Source organism: Delphinapterus leucas, chromosome 19, assembly GCF_059928025.1.
Source record: "Delphinapterus leucas isolate spDelLeu-1000000601 "Yukka" chromosome 19, BTC_Dleu_Yukka2, whole genome shotgun sequence".
Classification (NCBI taxonomy): Eukaryota; Metazoa; Chordata; class Mammalia; order Artiodactyla; family Monodontidae; genus Delphinapterus; species Delphinapterus leucas.
In genome coordinates this window covers 8,054,523-8,076,861 of record NC_143147.1, presented here as the reverse complement: position 1 = coordinate 8,076,861, position 22,339 = coordinate 8,054,523, and the positions used below count along the sequence as shown (strand labels likewise).

Sequence of the window (22,339 nt, the reverse complement as noted above, 5' to 3'; positions counted from 1 at the left end):
ATAACACTACTTGTGACATTTGGTGGATGTCATTCCAGATCTCTCTCATACGTACATACACGTGAGGATAGAAAGTAAATAAGCTGATAGCAATGGGATTATCTGTAGTACTATTTTTTTTTAAAATTTATTTATTTTTGCTGTGTTGGGTCTTCGTTTCTGTGCGAGGGCTTTCTCTAGTTGTGGCAAGCAGGGGCCACTCTTCATCGCGGTGCGCGGGACTCTCACTGTCGCAGCCTCTCTTGTTGCGGAGCACAGGCTCCAGATGCGCAGGCTCAGTACTTGTGGCTCACGGGCCCAGTTGCTCCGCGGCATGTGGGATCTTCCCAGACCAGGGCTCGAACCCATGTCCCCTGCATTAGCAGGCAGATTCTCAACCACTGCACCACCAGGGAAGCCCTGTAGTACTATTTTTAATGCAATTAAATTTACTCTTAAATTCAATGAAAGACTAAAGTGAAACTGAACTGCTGAATTTCAAGTGAGGTTTCATAATGAGACAGTATTTAATTTAAATATCTTAGTGTAAAAAAGAGTTATTTAAAAAAAGAAGTTGAAGGGGCTTCCCTGGTGGCGCAGTGGTTGAGAGTCTGCCTGCCGGTGCAGGGGACACGGGTTCGTGCCCCGGTCCGGGAAGATGCCACATGCCACGGAGCGGCTGGGCCGGTGCGTTCGGAGCCTGTGCTCCGCAGTGGGAGAGGCCGCAGCAGTGAGAGGCCCGCGTACCGGGAGGGGGCGGGGAGTTGAAGCTTGTTTTAGACCCCACCTTTCAACCTTCCATAGGATTTACTGATATGAAAACATAATTTATGCTTTATCCCACCTCTGCATTCCCTGCCTCCTGATTTTTTAAAAAACAGTATCTTTACATTTACCTTCTGTTCTGTGATCACAAGTCACATTGTTCTTAAGCCTTACTTCTTATTTCCATATTGCCGGTCCTTCTACCAGAGTCCAATTCCTGAATTACTTTGATTGCAAGCAGTTTTGTTTTTTGTTTTTAATAGCCAGGGGTGCTATATCTGCTGAGGTGTTACATGCTTGAGGATATTTATGTGTTTGTTGGCTTTATTGAGCATCTGAGGGACAGATGGTCCTGGGTCACATTTTTCTTGCTTCAGAACTTTACAGACATTGCTGTAGTGTCCGCCAGAAATTAATGCAGCTATGTAGAAGAAATTGGAAGCCACCTGATTTTTTTTCCTGCTTTGTAGGTGATTTGCTCCTTCTTCCTAAAGATCTAGACATTACTTGTCATCCGAGAACAGAATTGTCATCAGGCTCTTAGTATTGCTTTTTGTTCGTTTTTTAGGTACAGAGTACCCATTAAAGTGTCAGACTTCATGCTGTTACTTGTTTGAATACTTCTTCTGTTCCTTTTTCCAAGAACAGCAGTACATATTGATATATTAGCATTAATTTTTCTGCCTTTCATCCTTTCTGTTGTACTACTATATAGCATAAAAGTCGTCATTTTCATGTAGATTTCACTGGCATTAAGTACATTCACGCTGTTGTTCAGTTGTCACCACTGTCCATTTCCAGGTCCTTTTCATCATCCCAAAGAGAAACCCTGTGCCCATCAAATAATAACTCCCCCCCCCAGTCCCTGGTAACTTTATTCTTTCTGTCTCTATGAATCTCCCTATCCAGGTACCTCATGTAAGTGGACTCCTGCAGTTCTTGTCCTCTTGTGTCTGGCTTATGTCACTTAGCATAATGTTCTCGAGATTCAGCCCTGTGGTAGCATGTGTCAGAATTTCATTCTTTTTATAGCTCAGTAATATTCCTTTGTATACATAGAAATCCATACATTTGTGATGGACACTTGGGTTGTTTCCATCACCTATCATGAGTAATGCTGTGACGAACACTGGTGTACAAGCATCTGTTTGAGTCCCTGCTTTTAATTCCTTTGGGTGTAACCTAGTAGTGGAATTGCTGGATAGTACCATATTTCTATGTTTAAGTTTTTGAGGAACCGCCAAACTATTTTTCACAGTAGCTTGCACCACTTTACATTCCTACCAGCAATGCACAAGGGCTCCAGATTTCTCCACACCCTTACCAACACTTAAAATTTGTTTACTGTGTGATTATAGGCATCATAATAGGTGTGAGGTGCTATCTCATTGTGGTTCTAATGTGCATTTCCTAAATGGCTAATGATGTGGAGCATCTTTTCTTGTGCTTATTGGCTATTTGTGGCTGGCCTGGAGACCCCACTCGCTGCTGGCATCTGAAGGGTGGTCTTTTTGGAGATGCGGTTCTTTAACTTGTGGGACCTGATGTCGACTCGTTAGTTAGTGGCAGACTTGAGCTGAGTTGTAAACACCCAGTTGGTGTCAGATCAGTCCTTCCTTCAAATCCCCCGGCTTTCTTCTGCCTGCCCCAATCTGCCACAGAACCCCTGCAGTGACATTTTCATGTCAGGTTTCGTATTATTCAGCTCCAGGATTTCTGTTTGGTTCCTGTACTTTCTCTCTTTGTTGAGATCGTGCTCCTAGTTCCTTTACTTCTGTGTCTCCGTCTGGGCATATTCATTCGGGGATAGTGTCTGTTAATCTTTTCTTCCTGGTAAGTGGCCATACATTCTTGATTATCTGCGTGCACAGTAATTTTGTATTGAAAACTGGGCATTTTGAATATTAAACAGTTCTTGGCCGTCCTGAATAATGCTGCTAGGAACATTCACGTAGAAGTTTCTGTGTGGACACGTTTTCAGTTCTTTGGATATATACCCAGGAGTACAGCTGCTGAGTCAGGTGGTGACTCTGTGTTTCTCTTTTTCTGGAACTGTGAAATTGTTTTCCACAGTGGCAGCACCATCTGACATTCCTCCCGGTAATGTATGAGGGTTGCAGATTCTCCGCATCTACGCCAGTGCTTGTATCTGTGTTTATTACAGCCACTTAGCGCATGTGTAGTGGTATCTCTCTGGAGTTTTCCTTTGCATTTGTCTAATGGCTAAGATGTTAAGCATCTTTTCATGTGTTTATTGGCAATTTGTACATCATCTCTGGAGAAATGTCAATGCAGATCGTGTGCCCATTTTACAAACGGACTATTTTGTAGAGAAGTTTCAGGTTTAGGGTTTAATGCTAATAACGTGACTCATGGCGGGGGGGCACCTTCGTAGCTTCAGGAGGGCAGCTGGTCATCAGAAAGACCACCTGAGCACCATCACCCCTGTACTTGACCCTGTGCATCTCTTCCACGTGGCTCTTCCTGAGTTGTATCCTTTATAACAAACAAGTAATCCTATGGGAAGTGTTTTCCTGAGTCCCTGTAAGCTGTTCTAGCAAACTACTGAACAAGGAGAGGGTCACAGGAACCCCAGTTTATAGACAGTCAGTCAAAAGTATGGGTGGCAATCTCATGGGACTGAGCCCTTAACCCGTGGGGTCTGACACACGGTTAGTGTCACAGTTGAACGGAATCACTGCACATCCTGCTGGGGTTGGAAGATTTGGAGAACTGGTTGTTGGCGTGAAAAGCCCCCCCGTTTGGTGGCAGAATAGAAATGACTCATGCTGCTCTTTTTTTTGAGGACAGGGTGATGACTTCCAAGGCTCCTTAACAAGTCACACTGGACAGAGTCTTAATTTTTTTTCTGACAGTGTGGCAGTGGATTTTTAGATATGACAAATGAAAGCAACAGAAAAGATAGATAAATTGGGCTTCATCAAAATTAAAAACTTTTTGTTCATAGAGCAGACACTATTGAGAAAGTGAAAAGATGGGCTACAGAATTGGGGGTGGAGAATACTGCAAACCACCCATCTGATAAGGACCCAGCATCCAGAGTGTATTACAAACTCTTGCAACAAACAACTCAATGTAAACATGGGCACATTTCTCCAAAAAAGATACACAGATGGCCAGTAGACCTATGCAATGATGATGTCATTAGCGTGCATTAGAACTGCAAACTAAAATGACAGACACTTCACACCAAGATGGTATAATAATTTTAAAAAAACCAAAAATCACTAAATGTACTAAATGCTACTGAATTATACACTTTAAAAGGTTAATTTTATATATATGAATTTCACCTCAAAACTTTCCTGGGTGTTTCATCCCACAGCACCCTATTCTGTAGCATGGTGACAGTATTTGGTGCTCTCCCTGAACCTTGCAGCTGCTGTCTCCTCTGTCTGTACCAGCTCTGCCCGCTTGCCTCCCCAGGGCAGCGGGGGAGATGGCTCAGGGGAACACTGCTCTCCAGGTCATCGAGTGGGCTTTGTGTTGGGGAAGCCCAATGTCAGTCATTCCTTTTAGGATTTCCTATTTGGGTTGGTCCAGTTCCCTATAAAAGGCTCTGAAACTCTCCATCGAGAGGTACAGCCACACCTGCTGGCATCTGGGGGCCGAGCTGCAGGAGAGAACACAGATTTCTTTTTTAATTAATACAAAAGTTTAACGAAAATTTAAAAGGCAGTAAGCTACAAGTTATCATATAGGTAGAAATAGTACGAGCTCGCATTTTAAAGTGTTTATTTTATAAAAGCTTACATGGGGGCTTCCCTGGTGGCGCAGTGGTTGAGAGTCCGCCTGCCGATGCAGGGGACGTGGGTTCCTGCCCCGGTCCGGGAAGATCCCACATGCCGCGGAGCGGCTGGGCCCGTGAGCCATGGCCGCTGAGCCTGTGCTCTGCAACGGGAGAGGCCCGCGTACCGCAAAAAAAAAAAAGCCGACACGGCACTACCTGGGACTGGACTAGACAGCACTTCGTACAAACTCAGCACTTCGTACAAACTCACCAACAATACTGAACACGTAACAGAGAAACAAAAAGACAGCGTGACCGACGGTTAATGTTAGAGGACCTGCTTTCCTGGAAGACAAAAGATATTGACAGCATAAAGAACACTTCAGCCAGGAAAACCAAATTTACAGATTTAAAAACCATGACAGAGTTAACGGTTGGGAGAAAAGTTCATTTAAAATTATAACTCTTCAGTAAGCAGTAAGATCGTGCAAACTCTCAGAATAAGCACACATCACTGGTATCCTCTCCACACTTAGTTGAGAGCGAAACCACTATCCCGGTGACCAGGGTCACTTCCCATGCTTCCTGTGTGGCATGTCGTTGTCACTGCTAGTTTGTGGGCTGGGGTGATTCCGTTTCAGCCACAGTCAGTGAAAACTCTTATTAAAATTCCTGCTACCAGGACAGCAAAAGCTAAAACTACAGCCGCCCCGCGATACAAAATCAGCTGGGCCCCCGTCAAGACCTCCCCGATGGTGGCCACCCCACACGAGCTGTTCTCCACCAGCTGCATGGTCTGGCTCTCAGGTCGGATGACGTCAGGTCGGATCACCCCATCGGCTACCTCTTTGTCTAGGATGGACAGATCTGTTTGCAGAACAGTGAGATATTTCCTTACGTGCTAGTCTGAGTAAAGGGCATTCCTGAAGGTGACATGAGCCTATGTTGTAAATGGTTTGTTACATGTGGGGTTATTAAGCACGTTCCAGAGGGGAACACAGAGTTGGCCTTCCAGTTAGAAGGGCAGAGACAAGCTGCACTGCGCGAGGGAGCAGAAGCTCATGCACTGAGTTCCAGGCGTGAGAACCGGGAATCAGGACCCTGGAGAACGGGCCCCATAAACTTACCTGTCGTGGTGGGCACGGCCTCTTTCGTCCCTCTCAGCCCGGCTCGAACCTGTGCCTAAACAAAGCATCACAGAGGTAAAGCAGGTGCAGTCAAGTGAGGCCAGTTCACTGCTGTTAAACTGTGGTTAAGCTCCCTTGGAAACTACACTACAGGTGACAGCATCGTGCACGGTCTTGCTTGGTCCTGAAAATGCCAGTGACAGTAGAACGCCACACTGGAAACCATATTCTTCACCCCAACATCAGCTCACAAACATGGCATAAAAAGCCACTTGTTGCCATAGTTTGATACTTAACATGTTTTTCACACTGTGCCTTTTACTGCTCCTAAATCCCGATAAAAGGAACAAAGTCTAAAGATAAGGGGTAGTTTAGGGTCCAACTTAACGTCCTGTACACTTCATTCCCTCCAGCGATCACACTGAAGGGAGGAAGGACATGATACGTCACCATAAGGAAAGGCAGAAGGGCTGCGAATCCTCGAGGGTGGTCAAGACGCAGACTGTGGCGGTTTGCACGCCTCAGCCCCTCCTCGCGGCTTTGTCCAGGACACCTCCCCTCGCCGACCTCCCACCCATCTCCTCTCAAACCCAGACACAGTCAGCAGGGCTCACACTTCAACACAGAGACGCCCAGAGGGTCAGGACAGGTTCTGCCCCAAGAACTTCCCTGATCACAGGCACTTAGCAATTTGCATTTCTTAGGAAACCATGGACCAAAAGATCCTTTTGAAGACGCCTAAAACTAGACAACACATCAGGAAACACTACTGCTTTTCTAAGACTACCACAGCAAAATAGTTTCTAAGCTAATTCTCTTTCTTTCTGGCTGAGCCCTGCTTGGTAGATACTAAATTAACTCCCCATTAAGAGGAAAACGTGCTGACACAGGATTTCCTTTTGCCCCCAACTCTCACGTTGGATGCATTTCACTAAACAAAGTACATCATGCTGCCAATGGATTTCTTACCATTTTCACCATGAAAGATTCCTTACCTGCCCTGGGATCAACAGGGCCCCATCTCTAAGAGGACCCGCCCTCTGTTACCTGCTCTGCCGCTCTGTTCCAGTTTATCCTCCAGATGTACACCAAGTAGAAGAGGGTTTGAAAGAAGACACATGCTGTCAATCCGGACCAGAGACCTGTGGGTGGCAAACAAGTATCCCGTTCAGGTTTTCTGCAGTCCCCCTCCTGGCATCATTAACATTCTCCCGTAACTACTGTATCCATAGCATAACCCGCAGCTTATGCTAAGATTTTAGATAATTATGGACCAGGACCAGACTCAAGCTTACCACTGACCAGGTTTGATTCCAACTCTAGTGGGAACCCTCTGGAAGGCTTTAGATGGGTGTGTGCATGTACCTGTGAGGCCTGATGTTTCTAGAAGCCCACTTTGAGAACCATCTCTCCAATTGCTGTGTACAAGAGATGACTGAGAAGCATTATAAACAATGCCTATCTCCTTGTGAGAAGAAACTATTTAAATCACTTAAATATCATTGCGTAACAAAGTGGATATAAAATACCCATTCACGTATGAATAACTGCACTACAAAGCCAGCTGTCTAGGCTTGAGTTGGAACCCAGCATAAACTGGGAATTAGTCTGCTAACCCGTTCACATGTCTGGGGCCCCACGTTGGCAAGGGGTCACTGAGGCTGGGCCTCCCGTGGACTCCCGGCCATTTCACTGGAATAACCTCTCGAGTTGAGAAGCAGATGGATGGACAGTTTATACCCTTTGATGGACTGATTCCATTCCTAGGAACCCATCCTAAGGAGAGACTCAGGAATGTCGTTAATAATTCATATACCCGGGATGCTCGTCACAATGTTATTTAAAAGAGGAGCAAACTTACAGCATCGCTAATTATTAGAGAATTGCTGATCAAAACTACAATGAGGTACCACCTCACACTGGTCAGAACGGCCATCATGAAAACATCTACAAATAAATGCTGGCGAGGGTGTGGGAAAAGGGAACCCTCCTACGCTGTTGGTGGGAATGTACGTTGGTGCAGCCACTATGGAGAACAGTACGGAGATTCCTCAGAAAACTCAAAACAGAGTTGCTACATGATCCAGCAATCCCACTCCTGGGCATATACCCAGACAAAATTATAATTCAAAAAGACACACGCACCCCAATGTTCACAGCAGCACTATTCACAACAGCCAAGACATGGAAACAACCTAAATGTCCATCAACAGAGGAACGGATAAAGACGTGGTACATACACACAATGGAATACTCCTCAGCCATAAGAAAGAATGAAGTAATGCCATTTGCAGCTACATGGATGGACCTAGAGATTATCATACTAAGTGAAGTCAGTCAGAAAGAGAAAGACAAACACTGTATCACTTATATGTGGAATCTAAAATATGACATAAATGAACTCATCTATGAAACAAACAGACTCATAGACACAGAGAACAGACTTGTGGTTGCCAAGGTGCGGGGGCGGGTGGGGGAGGGATGGATTGGGAGTTTGGGGTTAGTAGATGTAAAGTATTACACATAGAATGGATAAACAGCAAGGTCCCACTATATAGCACAGGGAACTATATTCAATATCCTAGAATAAACCATAATGGAAAAGAACATAAAAAAGAATGTATATATATGCATATAACTGAGTCAACTTTGCTCTACAGCAGAAATTAATACAACATTGTAAATCAGCAATACTTCAATTAAAAGATAAAAGGGGAGCAATTTAAATGTCCACTATTAGGGAAGCATTAAATAAACGATACAAGGAAATACTAGAGAATTACTAAAAACCATGTCTTTAACATGAGACCAGGGGAAATTACATACTCAGTATAACCCCACTTCTGTGAATAACAGAAAAAATACTGGGAGAAAAATAATTTTAAAAGGCTGGAATAAAATACATTGAAATACCTCAGGTTTTATATTTGAGGAGTGAACTAGAGGTAATTTTAATTTTCATCATTATATTTTTATGTATTTTCACAATATTTCCATGTTGTTAATGTATAATTAATAGTTTAAAAGTGTTATTTAACAAATCTGAGCACCTGCTAAATAAGTCCAATAGCGAGAAGCACTTTTATGGACAAAAAGCGAAATCTGACGTGTTCTTATTCTAAAGAGCTCAGTGTCTAGTAGAGGAGAGGTTTTTAGGTTTTTTGCTTTTTTAAAGCAAAGCTGAATTGTGAAACCCCAGCAGCTCGTAAGGCAGAGGCTCTGGCTCTTTGGTTAAACGGTATTTCCCTGGTGTCGACGACGGTGCTTGGTAGGGATGAGACCGTAATAAATACTTGGCAGTTCTGTGTCCCAAACAGAGAAGGGCGAAATCCTGCTTGACACTGATCAAATACCCCACAGGCTCCCAGCCTGAAATGGTCATCAAAAGAGACATGACATTGAGGACAGTTACTCATTAAGCCATCACATGACAACATTTCCAAAAAGTCAGGATAAGAAACTAAGCACCTCTGTTTGTGTGGACACAGAAGGCTCTCACGACAGCTGCGGGATTAAAATTTCACAGAGCAATGGGGACAGATTCAAAATTGTTTACACGGTAAAAATGTACTGGTTGACACAGAACAAAAGGAGCTACTTGAATACATGCTACAGCATTGGGTCAGTCCTCGAATCAGACTATTTTCTGCAGAAAACACAGCTCTTGGTTACTGAGGAAATCCACAGAAATTGCAGATGTGGATATATATAGATGCAGAACACATACAACAACTTACCCCAAAAGCACATGACAGATTGTTTTGCACAATTCTATACAGTTAGAATCTTGATAAAATGGATAGATTTCTGAAAATATGTATAATTTGCCAAAGCTGACCCCCCTCCAAAGAGATAAAGTCTAAGCAAACTGATTTCAGAGAAGAAATTGTGAAAGCTGTAACAAACTCCTCCAAAATACCTGACATGACAGTTTCATAGAATTTAACCAAACCTTTATAATAATATTCCTACACTATGTAAATTGTTCCAGGGAATACCAAAAGGGAACATTTTTAATTTTCCTTATGTAGTAAGTGTATATTAATACTGTTAATGTCATAACTTTACAAAGATTACACAAAGAAATGAAACTACTGACCAGTCTTATAACTACCATTTCAAAATTCTTAAATACAATATTAGTAGAATCCAGCAGCTCACTAAAAGAGTAGCACATAATAATCAGGATTGTTCAACATGAAGAAATCAAATAATATCATTTATCACTGTAAGAGATCTAAGGAGAAAATTTATAGGATCATCTCAACAGGCACTAAAAACTTACTTTTTAATTAAAAGTATTAATGGGATTGTTTCTTTATACTAACAATTGTATTGCACTTCTGTATACTAACAACGAACTACAGCAAGAGAAATTAAGGCAACAATCCCATTTACCATTGCACCAAAAAGAATAAAATACCTAGGAATAAACCTACAGGTAAAAGACCTGTACTCGGAAAACTATAAGACACTGATGAAAGAAACTGAAGACAACACAAATAGATGGAAAGATATACTGTGTTCTTGGATTGGAATAATTAATATTGTTAAATGACCATCTTACCCAACACAATCTATAGATTCAATGCAATCCCTGTCAAAATACCAATGGTATTTTTCCCAGAACTAGAACCAATAACTTTAAAATATGCATGGAAAAACACAAAAAAATAGCCAAAACAATCTTGAGAAAGAAGAACAGAGCTGGAGGAATCACATTCCCTGACTTCAAACTATACTAGAAAGCTACAGTAATCCAAACAGTACCATACTAGCACAAAAACAGACACACAGATCAATGGAAGAGAACACAGAGCCCAGAAGTAAACCCACACACTGTCAATTAATCTATGACAAAGAGGCAAGAATATACAACAGAGAAGAGACAGTCTCTTCAATAAATGGTGCTGGGAGAACTGGACAGCTACATGTAAAATGATGAAATTTGAACATTCTCTAACATCATATACAAAAATAAACTCAAAATGGATTAAAGACCTAAATGTAAGACCAGATATGAAACTCCTAGAGGAAAACATAGGCAGAACACTGACATAAATCCTAGCAATTTTTTTTGATCCATCTCCTAAAACAAAGGAAATAAAAGCAAAAATAAACAAATGATGCCTGATAAAACGTAAAATCTTTTGCACAGCAAAGGAAAATCTTTTGCACATCAACAAAAAGTGAAGAAAACCTACTGAATGGGAGAAAGTGTTTGTAAATGATATATGATCAATACAGGGTTAGCATCCAATGTATATAAATAGCTCATACAACTCAACATCAAAAAAAAAACCCAATTAAAAAATGGGCAGAACTGAATAGAAATTATTCCAAAGAGGACATGCAGGTGGCCAATAGGCACATGAAAATATTCTCAATATCACTAATCGTCAGTGAAATAGAAATCAAAACCACAACGAGATATCATCTCACACCTGTCAGAATGGCCATCATCAAAAAGAAGACAAATAACAAGTGTTGGCAAGGATGTGGAGAAAAGGGAACCCTCGTGCACTGTTGGTGGGCATGTAAGTCGGTGCAGCCACTATGGAGAACAGTATGGAGGTTCCTCAGAAAACTAAAAATAGAACTACCATATGATCCAGCAATTCCACTCCTGGGTATATATTCAAAAAAAAACAAAAACATTATTTCGATAAGATACATGCACCCCAATGTTCATAGCAGCATTATTTACAACTGCCAAGATATGGAAGCACCTGTTTATCAACAGATGAATGGATAAAGAATATTATGGTAGATAAGTATTCCACTGGAGATCAGCCATAAAAGATGAAATTTTTCCATCTGCAGCAACATGGATAGACTTGAAGGGCATTATGCTAAGTGAAATAAGTCAGAGAAAGACAAATACTGTATGATCTCACTTATATATTGAATCTAAAAAAAATACAATGAACTAGTGAATATAACAAAAAAGAAGCAGACTCACAGATACAGAGAACAAACTAGTGTACCAGTGGGGAGAGAGAAGCAGGGAGGGGCAAGATAGAGGTAGACGATTAAGAGGTACAAACTATTATGTATAAAATAAGCCACAAGGATATATTGTACAACACAGGCAACATAGCAGATATTATAATAGCTATAAACGGAGGATAACCTTTAACAACTGTGAGTCCCTGTATTGTACACCTGTAACATAATATTATACGTCAGCTATACCTCAGGTAAAAAACTTTAAATTAAGAAATAAAAATTTAGGACTTCCCTGGTGGCACAATGGTTAAAGAACCCACCTGCCAATGCAGGGTACACGAGTTCAAGCCCTGGTCCAGGAAGATCCCACATGCCACGGAGCAACTACAACCCAGCAATCCCACTACTGGGCATATACCCTGAGAAGACCATAATTCAAAAAAGAGTCATGTACCAAAATGTTCATTGCAGTTCTATTTACAATAGCCAGGACATGGAAGCAACCTAAGTGTCCATCAACAGATGAATGGATAAAGAAGATGTGGCACATATATACAATGGAATATTACTCAGCCATAGAAAGGAACGAAACTGAGTTATTTGTAGTGAGGTGGATGGACCTAGAGACTATCATACAGAGTGAAGTAAGTCAGAAAGAGAAAAACAAATACCGTATGATAACACATATATATGGAATCTAAAAAAAAGAAAATGGTCAGAAGAACCTAGGGCCAAGACGGGAATAAAAATGCAGACCTACTAGAGAATGGACTTGAGGATATGGGGAGGGGGAAGGGTAAGCTGGGACAAAGTGAGAGAATGGCATGGACATATATACACTACCATACGTAAAATAGATAGTGGGAAGCAGCCGCATAGCACAGGGAGATCAGCTCAGTGCTTTGTGGCCACCTAGAGGAGTGGGATAGAGAGGGTGGGAGGGAGGGAGACGCAAGAGGGAAGACATATGGGGACATATGTATAACTGATTCACTTTGTTATAAAGCAGAAACTGACACACCATTGTAAAGCAATTATACTCTAATAAAGATGTTAAAAAAAAAAGTACTAGAGGAGAATATAGAAAAAACGTTAAAATCCTATTGTAGCAGTTCTTGCCGGAACAAGAAAAAGGCAAAAACACTAGAAAGGAAGGAGTAGAACTGTTTCTATTCACATGACATACAATTACATTTGACAAAACTCTCAACCATTTTTGTTGGGAACTTTCAGTAAAGCAGACTCCATGGATACTTCCTGAACGTGATTTAAGAAGACATGCAGGGCTTCCCTGGTGGCGTAGTGGTTTAGAGTCCGCCTGCCGATGCAGGGGATGCAGGTTCGTGCCCCGGTCCGGGAAGATCCCACATGCTGCGGAGCGGCTAGGCCCGTGAGCCATGGCCACTGAGCCTGCGCGTCTGGAGCCTGTGCTCCGCAACGGGAGAGGCCACAACAGTGAGAGGCCCGCGTACAGCAAAAAAAAAAATTAAAAAAATTAAAAAATTAAAAATAAATAAATAAAAAAAAGAAGACATGCACACGTTTTTTAATGTATGTGTGTTTACATTGTGTGTATTTATGTATGTCAGCCCCCAATCCAGCATGCTGTTTAGTAGAGAAACATCAGAAGCACCATCTCTGAAGTCCTGAACAAGACAAGCATTTCCACTAATACCATGACAATTTGTTATTCTACTAGAGGCTTTAGGCAGGAAAAAGAAATCAGTGGTGTAACATCTGATAAGGAGAATATAAAGCTATTTGTACACGACATGACTGTATACCTGGAAAACCCGTGAGAATCAACTGAATACTACTCAATAAGAGGAATTCAGAATTTTAACAAGCTACAAAATTCACAGACAGTAATTTAACAGCCCTCAAATTTACCAACAACCACCACTTAGATTACAGGATGGAAGGGAAGGCCTTGTCTACAATGGCCACAAAAGGATAAAATGAGGATAACCTTAACAAGAAATGAGCAAAAGCTTTACAAGGAAAATGATAAAAACTATACTGAGCAGAGGCTAACATTTCCAAAATGTTCGTCCAGTATTTGAACATAAAAGCTGAGGGTGGGACTTCCCTGGTGGTCCAGGGATTAGGACTCCATGCTCCCAATGTAGGGGGCCCGGGTTCAATCCCTGGTCGGGGAACTAGATCCCACATGCCGCAACTAAACAGCCCGCATGCCACCAAGAAGACACGGCGCAACCAAATAAATAATTTTTTTTTTTTTTTAAAAAGCTGAGGGTGTCAGAGGAGCACCCATTTTATAAGAACACAGATGGCCTCCAGGCCATAGACCACCAGGCAGGTGGAATTCAGAGTTGGCTCCCGAGTCTTCTGGCAACAGTGCATTTATTCTCTGCAGACAGAGGTCTACTGGTCCTATCTTGAGATGAAACCCAGGAGGGAAGAATTTCCCTGAGGAAAAAACAAGGTGTCTGGAAAACAGAATCTGCCTCAAATACGTCCCCTCACTGACCCCCAACAACAGGAAACCGGATGCTGAGTGGGACCCCTTAATTAGCGTAACAAAGAGCACCTGAGTGGGTGCAGAGTTTGCTGGAGATGATGAACGCTCAGATAAATGCACAGCCATCACACACTCTCAACTCCTCTCCCCTGAAAGTGTGATAAACCCCACTTTCTACAAGAAGAGAGAGATTACAGAGTCGGAGCTGGTGAGACTTGGTAGCGTGACTGGGGCCAGGCTCTTGACCAGGGGACTGAACCAGGAAGGGGCCAGAAACCAGAGGCGATGGTGTGACCGACAAGGAACACCCGGGCAGCCAGGAGCTCAGGCTCCAAGTCAGGCCCCAAGATGACAGCTGAGAGCCCTGGGGCTTCCAGGGAGGAGAGTGGGGACAGGTCAGCAAGAGGAACCTCGGGCAAGGCCTACATCCCAAGAGTGCAATATGGAAAGGGTGCCAAAGGACAAAGAGGAATAAAACCCAAGAGCCTGGGGTGAGCTCACAACAAAGGGGGATCCAGCCTGTTTATCTTTACATTCCCCAGATTCCAGCACCACCCAGGGTCAACACATACAGGTGCTCAGTGCTCAGTGAATCTTCAGGATGAATGAGGGAATCATAACCCTCAGAGAGACATGCATCGCAGTAAAAGAAAGGCTCTGGGGGCATCTGGGTTCAAATCCTGTCTCGTCACCTACTGTCTGTGGGACACATTACTTCACCTGTTCAGACTTTAGTTTCTCCAAGTGTAAAACGGAGCTAACAGGAGATCGCATCTGATGTCATAAATTTGAGCAGCATAATTTACATAAACAGCGTATTTCTGCAAAAGCCCTTCATGAAAATTATCTTACATCCTGTAAACTATAGCTTTACATTATTTTTTAATTAAAAATAAAACTACTGCTCTGTAATGACGTATATGGGAGTAGTGGATATATGTATATGTATAACTGATTCACTTTGCTGTACACCTGAAACCAACACAACATTGTAAATCAAATATGCTCCAATAAAAACGAATTTAAAAAAATAAATAATAAAAGTACTGCAGGAGAATATAGAAAAATGTTAAAACCCTATTGTAGAATAAGGCAAGAAAAAGAACTAAAAAGGCATTACAATTGGAAAAGGAGTAAAACTATTTGTATTTATATATGATGTGACCCTGTATATAGAAAATTCTAAAGAACTCATAACACACAAAAATACTAGTGCTAATCAATGAATTCTTATAAGATCAACTTATAAACTTATAAGATCAACACACAAAAATCAGCTGTGTTTCAATACACCAGCAAAGAACAATCTGAAAAAGAAATTAAGAAAATAATTCCATTTACAGTAGCATCCAAGAGAATCAAATATCTAGGAATAAATTTAACCAAGGAGGTCAAAGACTTGTACAATGAAAACTACAAAACACTGATGCAAGAAATTAAAGACCCAAATAAATGGAAAGACGTTCTGTATTCATGGATTGGAAGACTTGATATTTTTAAGATGGCAGTATTCTCTCCAAAGCAGTCTAACTGGTTTAGTGCAGTCCCGCTAAAAAATTCCAACGGCCTTTTTTACAAAAATGGAAAAGCTAACCCTCATAGTCATACAGAACCGGAAGGGGCCCTAAATGGGCAAAACAAAAAAACTGGAAAAGAACAAACTTGGAATACTTCACTTTCTAATTTCAAAACTTACTGCACAGGAATCTAAAATACACAAAGGAACAAAATGAACATATCAAGAAACAGAAACAGACTCATGGTTCCCGGCATGCAGGGCAGGGATGGACTGGGAGTCCAGGATTAGCAGATGCAAACTATTATATATAGAATGGATAAACAAGGCCCTACTGTAGAGCACAGGGAACTGTGTTCAGTATCCTGGGATAAACCATAATGGAAAAGAATAGGAAAAAGAATGTCTATATGTGTATAACTGAGTCACTGCTGTACAGCAGAAATGAACACAACACTGTAAATCAACTGTACGTCAATAAAAATTTTAAAAAACTTGTATAAAATAGATAACTAATAAGAACCTACTGTATAAAAAAATAAATAAAATTAAATTTAAAAAACAAAAACTTACTGCACAGCTACAGTAATCCAAACAGTGCGGTACTGGCGTGAGCTGGACATAGAGACCAATGAAGCAGAACAGAGCCCAGAAATAAACCCACACGTCTCTGGTCCACTGATTTTCGACAAGGGTGCCAAGACCATTCAACAGAGAAAGAATCGTTTTTCAACAAACTGTGGTCACCTCGTCTAGGTGATTCTAGTCACGTCTCAGGACTAAGCTAATGCATTACGACCTCAGGGAGCTGTTCCAAGCCATCATAGGGGATCACAGCTTTCACAGTACTTAACCCAAATAGAATAATTGTGTAATTACTTAATCTTGGTCTCATCCTGAGGGCAGGGTCATGTTTATTTTCTTCAAGTCGACATTTCCAGTGTTTTTGTATACTGAATACACAAACTGTTTTCATATACCAAAGGGAGAAAATCATTTTTCCTATTCCACAGGGGTCACTTCCCAGACAACTGCTTTGTATCTCAAGCAGTTTATCCTAACAGTACAGGTGAGATGTAAGGTAAGTCACCGAGGAATCAGACACATACCTATTATCCCGTGATTAGCAGCAAACATCAGAGATGCTCCAAGGGGAAAACCAAAAACATAATAACCAATGGCATTCAGGAAAGCACCCATCTTTTGTTTTCCTGCACCTCTCAGGACTCCGCCAGAGGTGCCCTAAAGAGAGGAAAACCAAAACCAGTGTTGCAGTCATTCAGGTGCCATCATCACATCAGGTCAGAACACAACCTGGTATTTCACAGCTCTGAATACAGTCGCATGCCCTATATCAAGACAGGGACTGCACCTTACATCAGAGATAAAGGAGAACATTTGCCTTCTAAAGTTATGTTAAGGGACTTCCCTGGTGGCACAGTGGATATGACTGTGTGCTCCCAATGCAGGGGGCCTGGGTTCAACCCCTGGTCATGGAACTAGATCCCACATGCATGCCGCAACTAAGAGTTCTTATGCCGCAACTAAGGAGCCCACAGGCCACAACTAAGGAGGCTGTGAGCTGCAACTAAGACCCCACACAACCAAATAAATAAATATATATATATATTTTTAAAGTTACGTTAACAACTACAGCAGCTTTCATCCAGAAACCCACCAAGTAACAGCATTTAAATCTCTATTTTAAAATAGTTCATGGGCTTCCCTGGTGGCGCAGTGGTTGAGAGTCTGCCTGCCGATGCAGGGGACACAGGTTCGTGCCCCGGTCCGGGAAGATCCCACGTGCCACGGAGCGGCTGGGCCCGTGAGCCATGGCCGCTGAGCCTGCGCGTCCGGAGCCTGTGCTCCACAACGGGAGAGGCCACAACAGTGAGAGGCCTGTGTACCGCAAACAAAACAAAACAAAACAAAACAAAACTAGACACACAAAATCGTGCTGCATATAGTACACAGAGGTAAAATCACTGCAAATACTCACCACAAACAGATGAAAGGGAGCAAAGATGGGCATCACTTGGCTCACAAGGGACACGGTATCTCTGTTGGAGAAAAAGAGTCGGTGACCCGAAACTCACAGTTAAGTGTGGCACTAATCACCTGCTGGCTGGACAAACCTGCCAGAGTGACCGACCAGTCAACTCAGTCCACATACTACTTTCCTATTTGATAAAATGAGGACACGATAAAACCTCACTAACTTCAATGTCACCAGTTAGAATTTAGGTCGAAAGGGACGTGGGCTAGGCTGCCCCAACAGAGCATAATTCTTAAAGTTCTGTTGATGAGTATAAAAATGTGAGGGTTGGTTACAGATGAATTGGTTTGCAGGGCAGAAATAGACACAGATGTAGAGAACAAACGTATGGACACCAAGGGGGGAAAGTGGTGGTGGGGGGTTGTTGCTGTGATGAATTGGGAGACTGGGATTGACATATATACACTAATATGTATAAAATAGATAACTAATAAGAACCTGCTGTATAAACAATAAATAAAATTCAAAGAAAAAGTGAGGGTTGGGAAGCAAAAGCAGGTTTCAGCCTGTGAAGGGTAATCTTCCCCTGTGGCTGGGAGTCTTCCTCAGAAATGCAGCTGGAGGCCAGTGTTCAAGGCAGAGAAAACATCTACCTCCTCAGGGATGCCCCGAGCTCTGGTGGCTGTGCTGGAAGGTCTGTCTGGCGAGGGCCTCACGTGAGGCTCGGGGGCCTTGCAAGGGGCTTGGGGGCCCTGGAGAATGACTCAGCAGAGTGGCGGTGACCGTAGGCCTACACCATGGAGCCAGTGTGGATGCAAAACACAACAGATGGCGGTGCTCCCCCCAGAGCTCTGGCCTCCCTCTCCTCAGCCTGTGGGGAAGACTGTTAGCCAGCAGGTGCCACCAACTCAGGCAGAGCCCGCAGGCAACCCTCTCACCAGAGCAGCGACCTCCTCCGCGGAGCAGACCCAGGACGGCAGCGTCGGCTAACCCTGCACTGTCTCTACTAGTCAAAGTGACAATGTGGTCCTTCCTTCACAAGTATAAACATTAAACCAACATGCACCAAACACTGAAGAAAATGTGCAAAAAAAAGACCAAAATGACCAGGCAGAAGAGCTGACGCAAAAGGAAACAGAAAGAACGCAAAGAGAGAAACTTAAAAATTATAATTCCTGTTCTTAGAAATATTCATAACAGTAGGCATTTAAGGAAAAAGAGCAGTTGGGAAAAGTAACTGGAAATGAAAAATATGAACACTAAAATACCGCATTCCACTTAAAGACTGGACAATGAAAGGGACATGGCTAGAGACTAAATTTTAATGGTAAATCTGAGGAAATATCCCAAAACACAGGTAACCACAGAGAAGACACATGTCAAATTAATCCATAAATACTATCATTTATCTCAATTTCCTAGAGCTAAAGAAAAATCCACTGCTTGAGACTGAAAGCCTACAAAGTGCCAGGCAGAATAAAAGATTCACCTGCACCTAAGCACGGCCAAGGACAAAAAGAGTATCTGAAAGGGGCTTCCCTGGTGGCGCAGTGGTTGAGAGTCCACCTGCCAGTGCAGGGGACACGGGTTCTAGCCCTGGTCCAGGAAGCCCACACATGCCACGGAGCAACTAAGCCCGTGTGCCACAACTGCTGAGCCCACGTGCCACAACTACTGAAGCCCGCGTGCCTAGAGCCCATGCACCGCAACAATAGAAGCCACCACAATGCAAAGCCCATGCACCGCAACAAAGAGTAGCCCCCACTTGCCACAGCTAGAAGAAGCCCGCGTGCAGCAACAAAGACCCCACGCAGCCAAAAATAAGTAAATTTATAGAAGAAAAAAAGAATATCTGAAAGATTTCCAGAAAAATAAAATTTCTGGGACTGACGGAGAGAGGCAGGCCCATTGTCTTAAACCCTCCGGGCTGAAGTGCCTTCCCAGGCAGTGCCTGCTGAGTAATTGAAGGAGACATAAACTTTTAAGAAATTCTTCTTTGGGAATTCCCAGGGGGTCCAGTGGTTAGGACTTGGTGCTTTTCACTGCTGTGGCCCAGGTTCAATAGCTGGTTGGGGAACTAAGATCTGCAAGCTGTGTGGCCAAAAAAAAAAAAAAAACCCTCTGTTGGGCCATTGGCTGACTGCGGAGATAGCAGGCACCACACATGACAAGGAACACAGTCTCTGTAAAAACTGGTTTAGAAAAGTCACCAGACGAATGGGAGAACTGCAGACCAGCAATGACAGAAAGCAAGAACAGCACTGCCTGGGGAGGGAGGAGAGCCTGGTTTCCAGAGTGATCACAGTACAATATTAAAAACGTCCAGTTCTTAACAAAAATTGACAAAGCATACGGAGAAACAGGGAAGCAGGGAAAAGGAGATCGTCACACTGGCAAATATTGTCAGAGCTGACACTTTCATAACTATGGAAATTAACCAAAGGCTTGCAGTCACTTCGGGAGCCCATATTCAAGAGAAGTGGCTGAATCTTGGTAATGATAGCTCTGTGGTATCATCCCCTGCTCCCAGCTCAGCAGTAACCTTAAAGTAATAGCCCACACACACTTCCAAGGCTGGAGGAGGAAGAGTGAGTCCAACTCTTTTTAAGTTTCATTCCCAAATTATAGTTACTAATTCACAAAAGGCCACCTGTCTGGTGGCTCCTTAGAAGACCCCCCAAAAGGCTGTCTTTATTTCATCAGGTTCCCACTGCCCAGTGCTAAAGTTGACCTTTAGGAGATTGTCAAAAATATTTACAGGCGGGATTTCCCCAGTGGCGCAGCAGTTAAGAATCCGCCTGCCAATGCAGGGGACACGGGTTCGAGCTCTGGTCTGGGAAGATCCCACATGCCGCGGCGCAGCCAAGCCCGTGTGCCACAACTACTGAGCCTGCGCTCTAGAGCCCGCGAGCCACAACTACGAAGCCTGCATGCCTAGAGCCCATGCTCCGCAACAAGAGAAGCCACCGCAATGAGAAGCCCACACACCACAACAAAGACCCAACGCGGCCAAAAATAAATAAATAAAAAAATTTTTTTTAAAAAAAATTTACAGGCAAATGTTCTAGTTGCTGCTTCCTGAGGCAGTGGAAACAGGGCAAACAACACACTAACCAGCCAGCTTGGTAGGAAAGGCTGGGGATGAGGGGTGTATCAGGGCTCGCTCTGGAAGCTCTGACATGTTACTGGGGATCTAGAAGGCCACACGCATGCCTAGGGCTGCACAGAGGCTCAAGAAAGACCAGGAAGGACCTAAGCTCTCACCTGGGGCTGAACTTGAGACGCTGCATGAACAGGAAGTGAAAGTTAAGGCCAAGCTGTAAACTGCCTGGCTGGGTGTTGAAGGTGAACCTGACGCATGTAGAGAGCCCGTCAGCCAAGACTGGGAGATGTCTGGGATGCAGACTGTCCAGTCATCAGCTGACCTCTAAGCTAATGCAGCAGAGACTTCAGTGGCCACACTCAACAAAGAATACAGACCTTTACCGAAATAGCTCTTAGAAGTCACTAAGCAAACAAGAGCATCGACAACAAGAACCCAGGGGACGGGGTGAATATGACTTCCAGAATTGCCACGTTATAATATTTTAAAATGTCTAGGTTTCACATAGAGAGCAGACATGCGGTGGCTGTGGGGGAGGGGTGGAGTGGGAGTGTGGGGTTCACAGAGGCAAACTATATAGGACGGATAAAAAACAAGGTCCTGCTGTAGAGCACAGGGACCTATAGTCAAATTTTGTAATAACCTATAAGGGAAAAGAATCTGAAAAAGAATATATTTATATATGTATAACTGAATCATTTTGCTGTACAGCAGAAATTAACACAACATTGTAAATCAACTAGACTTCCACTAAAAAAACCCAAATCTAGTTTTCAAAAAAAAATTGAGTCATGTAAAGAAACAACAAAGTATGGTCCATATCCAGGGTGAAAAAAGGAATAAATAAAAATTGTCTCTGAGGAAGCACAGACTTTGGACTCGCTAAAATAGACTTTTAAATCATCTATTTCAAATATATTCAGAGTTAAGGAAAACCATGTCTAAAGAACTAAAGGAAAGTATGAGAATGATGCATCACCAAATAGATACTATCAATAAAGAGACAAATTATAAAAAATAAAATCCATGGAGTTGAAAAATCCAAAAAATAAAATGAGAAATTCACTAGAGGGCCTCAACAGTAGATCTGAGCAGGCAGAAGGAAGAATCAGTGAACCTTAAGGTAAGCAAATTGCGATTATTTAGACTAAGGAACAGAAAGAAAAAGGAATGAAGAAAAATGAAGACCTGTTGGAACACCATCAATTATAACAACACACATAATGGGAGTGCCAGAGGTGAGAAAGACAGAAAAAATATTTGAAGGAAGAATGGCTGAATACTTCCCAAATTTGATAAAAGACATGAATCCAAGAGACTCAACAAACTCCAAACAAGATAAACTCAAGGGGGAGACAAGTCATTTGCTGAGAGTGGTGGCTGAGGGTGGTACAGTGGGGTCAGTGGTTTGAGGAGCGTGGAGAAGGTCTAATATGGCCTGCAGTGATGGACAGCGAGATGGCCAAAGAAAAGCAAGATGGACTTGCTTTTGATGCTGAGCGTCTAACTGTGGCCGTAAGTTTCTAGTGGAACCAACATGCCCTCTTCCATGACTTTTCCAAAAGTGATGCGCTACTGACACCGACAGTGTGCACCTGGGTTCCTCCAGGCTGGGGTTCTGCCACACAGGAGGGATTCAGGAATTCCTCAGACAATGAGCCATGGCACCTA

The 22,339-nt window shown here is 42.8% G+C and overlaps 1 protein-coding gene and 1 long non-coding RNA gene across 2 annotated transcripts in view; one reads left to right on the top strand and one right to left on the bottom strand.

Moving 5' to 3' along the window:
- The window catches only part of LOC149744736 (uncharacterized), an 81,921-nt gene that overhangs the window by 41,220 nt on the left and 18,362 nt on the right, over positions 1-22,339 (top strand). The window lies entirely within an intron of this gene.
- SLC47A1 (solute carrier family 47 member 1) overlaps positions 4,752-22,339 on the bottom strand; it is a 50,764-nt gene continuing 33,176 nt past the window's right edge. Inside the window, 5 exon segments of the mRNA XM_089900253.1 lie at positions 4,752-5,362; positions 5,623-5,677; positions 6,670-6,764; positions 16,679-16,811; positions 17,542-17,629. Coding sequence (XP_089756379.1) covers positions 5,133-5,362; positions 5,623-5,677; positions 6,670-6,764; positions 16,679-16,811; positions 17,542-17,629 — 601 coding nt within the window. The 3' untranslated portion in view covers positions 4,752-5,132.